At 42.5% G+C, this 8,699-nt stretch overlaps 1 protein-coding gene across 3 annotated transcripts in view; it reads right to left on the bottom strand.

The window, feature by feature from the left end:
- Positions 1–1,487: 1,487 nt before the first annotated feature.
- The window catches only part of LOC105663341 (ras-related and estrogen-regulated growth inhibitor), a 44,129-nt gene continuing 36,917 nt past the window's right edge, over positions 1,488–8,699 (bottom strand). For all 3 annotated transcript variants that reach the window (XM_012291574.2, XM_076539311.1, XM_012291572.2), the window contains one exon: positions 1,488–5,108. In XM_012291574.2, coding sequence (XP_012146964.1) covers positions 4,850–5,108 — 259 coding nt within the window. In that variant the 3' untranslated portion in view covers positions 1,488–4,849. The remainder of the gene's footprint in view (positions 5,109–8,699) is intronic.

Below are 8,699 nucleotides of genomic sequence, written 5' to 3'. Positions count from 1 at the left end.
CTCGTATTAGAGTATCGGTTCTGGTGCATGAGTGACGTAGACTTTGGTGTCTGACAATTTTTTATGTTATCAAATTAATTTCTCCTTTGAGAAATCATTTCGGAGCATCGGTTCTGATGCATCAGTGACGTAGGCTTTGGTGTCTGATAACTTTTTATAATATCAAATTAATTTCTCCTTCGAGAACTCATTTTAGGTAGAATATCGGTTCTGATTCAACAATGACAGAAAGTTTGGTGTCTGAATATTTCTTATATTATCAAATTAAATTTTAAACTAGTTTACAGAGTTTGGAACTGTAAAGATACAAAATGTTTCAATCTAAAAAATTTTCAAACTACTCCTCTATAAAAAATTTGATAACAAATAATTTTCGCAAGAGTTTAAAAAGTTTTCCAACATAGAATGAAAATATACTTCAGACTCTGAAATTCTCGAAAGTTGAAATGCGTATCTACCTTGCAGTATTTGTTCTAACAACCGATGCGAGTAATAAGGTAGACAGCTAATGATAGTTCGCTCCGTTGTTTGGAGTCCCTATTTTGCCTGGAATTTTACTTGGAAGAGGTAGATTTTCTTTCTGTAACAGGTTGATTGCTACGTGATCGAGCTTCGACTCTATAATGGAAGATAACTAACGATATCCTCCTTCGATTTGAAGATCGTTCGTATCTGTTTGTTCTTTTCAGAACTCTACTTTGTAAGTTTCTTTCTTAGGCATATAAATGATCTTGTTCTCGAGCGATAAAGGTAGATTGAATGATAGCCTGGTTTCGAATCTTTTTGTTTCCATTCTACGTAGACTTTCTTTTAACAATGTTACGAATGAGATTAATAGACGAAAACGTATTGTTTGTTTTGGATTATTCTCAGATTCCTTTTTCTTTGCAGGTTGATTGCTGGATGACTGAGCTTCCGTTCGATTGATAATGAAAGATCGCTACCGATAACCTAGATTGATTCAACGTTCTTTTTATTTGAAATTCTCTTGTTAGCAGATTTTTCAAACAGGCTGTTCGACACGGTGATCGACGCCGCGTAATTGATTAATTACGAGGCAGGAAATGATAGAGGATTCCGGATATCATTCGCGTATCATTAATAATATCGAATAGCAAACTAAATAATCGCACGAAAAAATATAGCCGTTTTCACTCTGGCAACGATAATTTATCCTTTTTTTATTTAAAAGATGCAGTCGTTGAATGCGCGAATTATCGCTCGATCTAATTGGAATATCAATTGGCCGGTGAAAGTTTCGTTTAAGTATCGGAAGAAAATCGAAATTGAAAAATAAAGCGGAGTGCACTTTTAGCGATTTATCGAGAAAACAATTAATTTCAAATTTTATGAGAACTTGTATTCATTTATTCGTTTGCTTATTTAATACAATAAAGCCCAGTAATTAATAGGGTAATTTTTAGTTCCAAAACTTTGACAGATTTACCGGAAAGCAACTGGAAGTCGGGGAAGAAATTAGTCACAGATTTAACAAAAGAATTTTATTCTTTCTCAATGTACGATAACAAGTGACTAGCACTTAAAATACAGCGATCGATATCGGCCAGAATCCACCAGAGAGAGAAGAAAACAGAATTACATCGGGATGCACACTCACGCCCGCTAGATTCTCCTCGATATTCGCGCATCGTTCTGGAATGTATCGATTTTTTTAGGCACGCTCTGGAAGCACATATACAAGTATACTTTCATCCCTCGTCGACACGTGGCTCGCAAGCAAACCTTTCTCACCCCCTTAACAACAATATTTACCATCCAACAATTTTCACGGACCTTTTCGGCGCTGCGCAAATATTTACCTCCAGCTTGATCGCGGGTATAAAAATACAAAAAAAAGAGGGAAAAGAAGGAACAAGTGAGAACACGCGAAAAGGTGAGCTTGCGAGCTGTTACGTGAACATCTCGAAAGGCACTGAAAACTCTATTTACGTACACGACTTACGCTTAAGATCCTTAAACTCGACGTGTTTAACCGTAGTAAAAAAAAAACAAAGAAACGATCATCTTTTTACAAAAAAAAGAAAATGCTCCAACCTGGTCAGTTGTTCTGTCGCGAGAAAAGGCGCGACGATTAGGGAGAATTCGTATGCGATTACCTTAAGGCTTGTGCTACTTGAAACAACGCGTTACTTCTCTAGGGTATGATGAGAGGAACCTTTCGAAAGTACCCTTTGGTTAGAAAAAATAAATACAATACAATTACTACATTAATTTTTCAAAAGTACCCCAAGATCGCGTACGTTAAGATTGAATTTAAAAATCAACAAATTTGGAAATATTAAAAGGGTTTTTGGTAAAGTTTATATCGGTATTGAACGTGGGAAGTGTCTGCAACGCGAGAGTAAAGCACGATGCCTGAAGGTATCGAATAAACGGATCGATTGGTGATTTATGCGAGGATAAATACACTCGAGGGACTACGAGCTCCCTTCTCCCTGTTTGCTTAACAACTACATTATCGACCGACATATCGATTCTTCTCCGATTGCTCTATTCGGCAAACGCTATGTACACTTAGGCTACTTTCAGTAGGAACATTAAGGTCGAATCGATTTTCCACACGGAACTCGGAAGTGTCGATATCGAGAACGGAAACTCGCGTCTCGTTTCAATTCCAGCTTCGGATCTTGGGAAACGACGAGAATAACAATTTTGAAAAATCTGCAAACTTGTAACTCGATTTTAGTAACAATGTATAGTTTATAGAACTATACATTTATGACTTCACAAAAGAAAAATCTTGATATTTGCAGAAAAAAAATTCCACGTTGGATCGTTTAACAAATCCGTTTAATAAAACAAACTTCGTGAACGTTGCGTAAAATGAAAACTGTTTACACTATTATCACATAATATAATCGTTTATTTGTGCGTCAGTCCGTTGACATTATACCCGCGATTTGTCAACAGTTTGCATACCACGACTTATGAAACGATCAAACGGGTTATCAAAAATCAATAATTGCGATCGATTCTCGTCGTTTCTCGTCGGAGGAGATCGTTTTCGATTCCCTCGTTCCGATCGCGTTGAACAAATATATTTTTTCTCTATACGCGATCGAATAACGCAACGCGTTCACGAACTCCACGTTCGATGGAGAGTAAATTTGAAAGACTTTCGGGCTTGTTTTCAAAGGCGACGCCAGTCCCCGCGCTCAGAGCCCGTTTCCGGTTCCGCGATGAAGAAACGAGCTCAGAATCGGCAAAATTCGTCGCTTGCGGCGATAAACCGAGAGCGAATATAGCACGAAACGCAAACACGTGATCTCATCAGGTGATCCGAAAAATGTTATTCAACGCTATCGATTTCAATTAAATCAAATGTCGCAAATTATTTTTAAAAAAATCTGTGTATACTTGTATAAACCGAACGATTTCGCAAACGTTAAAAATGCGATGGGTAACTGCTTCCAGGAACAGAAGTTCCTTCGAAATTCTGTTAACATAAAATTGCAGCAGCTGGAAAAAAGAAAGGTCGCGTGATACTTACGATAGCATTGAATTGTAACGGTGTTAATTGTAATTATTAAAAGTCGGCATACGCAACGCTCGAGACCTCAATTTCTCAATAACAACAAATGTAAATTAATGACTCGACAAACAAATAAATAAGCTAACTTTATTAACGACCGACTCCGATCGTTCCATAAGTAATGTTGTATCGATAGATTTTAATCGAATATCTTTTCAAGAGCATTTTTGTAGAAGTTACCCGAACATTATTTATGGAACTCGATGATCAACCTGATGAGAGTCAACGCTATTCCTTTCATTCCGATGCTCTCAGAAATAATTCTGGTCAAAATTTTCCGGGTTTGTTCAGTTTCTTCCTTCGAATTAAGGCTTCTGAGAAGCATCGCTCATCCGGAACACCCTTTAAAGCTACAGTATTAATCGTTCAGGAACAGCTTAGTCGCCATACTCGTATAGTTGGTGAAAACAATATAGCTGAATCATAAATTAAATACGTAGCCATCAAGTACATTGATGATCAAGTACATTTGTACTTTGCAATATCATTTAAAATCTGAGACAACGATCGGAAAGGTAATTCCAAGCTAGTCGACACGACCCTGAACAAGGTTGATAAGATTCGGTAAAAATTTGATGTCCCAAATGAAACAAATTTGGAAAATTCAACGCTTGCAGTTATTTGGTGAGGTAATATTTTGGAGGTCGAAGTAATCGGCTACAGTATTTCCACCAACTGTACCTGGTCGTTCGACGTCTCCACGCCTGGGCCGGCGCTGGATTCACCCTGGAAGGCTATCACTCCGACACAAGGGTAGAAAAAGAAACACGAGACAAATAATCGCGGTTACAAAGAGAAAGGATAGATAAGTAGACGGAGGGTATCTCGTACGGCATTACACTCCGTTTCCATTTCGATTTCACGAGCCATTCGTCGTTTCCACGGTCGCGGCAGTCTTTCACACGGCCCGTTGCTCGATCCATCCAGCGTATTCTCACGAGTGTCCCTGCTGCCGGATGCCGAACGAAACGACGTCTCTAGGATCTCACGCCAGGCCAATTTCCCAGCGAATCGTTCCCGATCGATCCTGCGTGAATAGCCAGGGACGCGCATCCTGCACCCTCTCCGACCGATCCGGAGGACGCGACGAGTCCTTGCAAGTTTCGCCTTCTCGTTACCTGACTGCGAGCCTCTTCTCTCATCGAAGGACGCGTCGGTTGCTCGTCAATTGGCCAACAAAGATATCCTTCGAAGTCCCGGTCAGCGGTTCGAGTACACGTTGCTGCTGAGAACCACCACGTCGGTTCTCCTGCCTGGTTCGTCACGACCTCCGAGGAGGAGGGCGCAGAGGAGGCGTCATATGCTCAACGAGGGCCTCTTCTTCCGGTCTTTCGTCGTGTTCTTCCCGAAGATCGTTCCCAGTACCCTGGACACCGAGTGCACGCCCAATTTCCGGCGGATCGGCAACGCTCGGAGCAGCTGCACCGATCTGGCTTCCCGGAGCAGCGCCTGGAACGCCAACGCTGCTCCCGCGGGACTCTCCGCGGCGCTGACCTCGTAGAATTGGCACCCGTGGACGAGCGATAGCTGCTGACCCTCGTCCACGCATACTTCTCTGTAACAGACAATGTAGGACCATTGATAAACTAAGTAGTTCGCGTTTATTTTCAAGAATTCGAATAACGTTTGACTCATCGAAGCTAAAGAAATATAACGCTGAACGATCGGCGCTAAAAAATACGTCACCGATCAGGAATGCGTTCGAAGGAGACAAAGAATTTTTTATCGGACAGAGCGAGAAAAATGGTGATGCGGGACGAATCGCGAGAAGGTGACGTTTCTTTCGCAACACGCGGAGCCCGTAAATTTCCGGACAGGGAGAAAAAGAGCCGGGGGATCAACGGAAGCTGTCAAGGTCCGCGAGGAGGATCGAAGCCAGTGGACGGGTCACGACTTCTTGGCAAACAGCGTTCCGCTCGAACGGAAGCAGAGGGAGGTGATTGAACGCGGCCATAAACGAACGAGGAAAAGAAACGGAGAAGCTGGAATTTCGCCAACCTGAACGCGACACGGTTACAATTATTTAACACGTTCTATTCAACTTTTTGCTGTCGTAGCTACAGGAATTCCAGGCATCTCTTCGACGTCCAATTTTCGAACGTCTTCTGTAGGATTCTCGAAAATTTTCTCCCGTAAATTTTCGACCTTGCGTACCTGCTCGTAAAGCAACGATAAAATAAAAGCGGACAGATTAACGGCCGTGAACGTGGTGTCTGCTCGCGTGTGCATGCATACGAGACTCGTGCGAGCGATTAGACGTGTGCACGGCCCTCCCACGCGCCACGATGCTTTCCTTCCTCCATTTCAACCCCCCTGCCCTTCCATTTTCTTTCTCTCTCTGCTCGATCTTCCGAGAGTATCGTGTGTTCCCGCGAATTTAATTGCCTCCATAAATATCTGGGCTCTTCCCTTTCCCTTCGACTGAAATACGGCCGATCTTCCTTTTCACCCCTTCTTATTCCCTCTAGATAGTTACCCACTCACATTGTAGTTTCAATTTTTTTCTTGGGGTGATTGCTAATTTTCCTGGAGAACCAGAGAACTGTATGACTTGTGAAATTTTTCTTCATGTTAATTTTCTGAGCTGTTGAAGAAAAACTCGACACCCGTTATGTTTACTTTGTGTCTATACGCTAGAGGGGATGAGCTTATTAGATGTTTTACGGAGTCGGTTACAAACTCGTGAGTGTGCCAGTCTTGTTCTTTGTGTTCTTAATTTTCTATGTTATTAAATATTTTTCTTGAAACTGGACTGTTTTCTTTTAACCAAATAACTACATGAGCTATACATTCTACTTGTATTTTATGACTGAGGATATTCTAGTCGAAAATTATTTTTGAGCACGATTAGAACTAAACTGATTAGAAGTAAACATAACATGTGATACAAGGGTGTAAGATATTTTTGAAAAAGCGAAACGTTCCCAATTAAGATGCTGAGGTAAGTGCCGAGAGGTTCAAGTCAGTTCTTTTACGAAAGGCATCCTTGCCTCCCCACTTCGTGGCCAGATCCTTGAAGAACAATATCCTTATTCGTCTAAGCAATGCAATAACTGCCTGCCTTTTCTACAGTCTCACAAAACAGCCTTGCGACATCCGATGACCACGCGACTCCAAGTCAATAGCCATCGTCTGTCGCCTCAATTGGACTCTCATAAACTTTCGCTCAGACCTCACGCAGTCTATCCCTATCATTCAATCGTTCAAAGGCAAAATAGCACAGGCTAATTGCAGACGAGCCTCCAAAATACGTTCTCGCTAACATACCACATTGAGATAAAGAGTAAAAAAATTCCTGTTGAGCACACGATTAGAACTAAACACGACATGTGATACAAGGAGTACCCTAAGCGAATGTAAAGAAGAAAATCCTAATTTCGCTGGATCATGACCTCGAACAGTGAACCGCGAACGAAGCAGGGAAAATGAAACACGGTCGTTTTGGAATCCTTTTTGGAGCGTTTTGCAGCGCGATCCGTCGGTGAACCAGTTTGCCATCGGAGCGGTTAGAGCGTGTGAGCTGCCGAGGGATTCGCCAGCTGATATCTCGCGATAAGTTTATCGATGGACGATATTCGCGGCCGGACGCCGCCTCGGATGTATTCTAAAGCGGCGATAACTCGTTCCCGGGAGAGTGGTTTCACCAGCCCTGCAGCACCAGCCTTCCTTCTAATCTTTATGAACTCCATTAAGACGGTCGTGCCGGCTACTGGTTAGATCGTAGCGCCTCTGCCATCGAAACGACCCGCCTGACCACACCGCGCTTCGATCTTCTGTCTTTGAAAAACTGCCGCCTCTCGATATAAATTTAATTAGTTGCCGGCATTACCGGTCGGGCGAATCGAGGAAACTCGTGAATCTGCCCAGTTTCGCTTGGATGAGCTTCCCTGACGAAAATGGGGACGCTTGGTCTATAATTTCGTTACGAATTTAAAGCCACTTCCTGTATTTTGTCTTCGTAAACAGTCGAAAACTTGTCCCTTGTAGGAAGAGTTGCCGAGCGTCATCGAAGGTACTCCTTTTTCCGACAGAGTTGACGGTTCTTTCTGGTCGTTTGAGCGACAGCTGGAATTGCGACGGGCGATCGTTCGCCTGGCGCCAAGTAGAAAGCACGTGTCTCGCGCAAATGGAGGAACAAGAGTCAGCAGTTGATATGTAGGTGAACAATGTTCCGATACCGGGGAAAGAAGGAGTTTTAGTCCGTGGTTACGGTTTCTTGGTTTCCACGGGAGAGATCGACGGTTTGTCAATTGTGGAACATCAAAAGGACATCAGAATTGACAAGTTTTCTAATAAACCATACCTAGTGCTCTGCAGAGGTTCAGAAAAATATCCTAATCTTTACGACCGACAGAAAAGTAATGAAACGTAATATCTGAAGGTGTCAGGATAATGATTATTTGATAATTCATCGAAATGCAGCAGGTATGCAAAGCTCGTTCGTAAATGAATATAGGAACACGAGCGACCGGTAAAAAAATGGAAACGTGTCTTCGCTAACGACGATCCGCATTCCTACAGGGATCGCCCAGGAAATTCCTGTTTCAGGGCTGCAACCTCGAAGGGATATCGATATCCGGTTCACCTACGTGTCACTGGCTTTTCTGCTCGCTTATAGCGAGCTTATTCCTGTCAATTTCAATTTCTTCCACGATCTATAATCTCGATAACGATTCTTTTGCAAAGCTTAAACTTTGTTTCGTAAACCGAGAGCAAAACGAGATCGAGTGAAATTTTCCACGAACTCGATTTTCCACGAGTAGAAACTTCTCCGTTTCGCAGCATATTCGCATCGTTTAAATTACAACACCTGCGCTATCGTGTCGTTTCACCGTTCGAGATAGCGGAATAACCGCTGATTTTCTATTTTAAAACGATCGAACGACGTTCAGCGATCCATCAATCTTGGAACGATCGTTTTTAAGGGAGCATCGAGGAACTGGAAATGAAAGGTTATCGCAGGGTGGCAACGATAAGGACTACCGTTTGCCAGCTTTCTCTCGTTTCTTTCACGCAAAACACGCAAAGCTACGATTCACTCTTGAGTTACGGACACCGACCGCTGAGAGGACACAAAAGACGAGCGATTTGCATATGAAACGAGACCAAGGATCTTTCCAACGGATTTCGACGATAAAAAAGTCTC

This window comes from Megachile rotundata, chromosome 13 (genome assembly GCF_050947335.1).
Source record: "Megachile rotundata isolate GNS110a chromosome 13, iyMegRotu1, whole genome shotgun sequence".
NCBI classification, from domain to species: Eukaryota; Metazoa; Arthropoda; class Insecta; order Hymenoptera; family Megachilidae; genus Megachile; species Megachile rotundata.
This window is presented reverse-complemented; position numbering and strand designations above follow the sequence as displayed.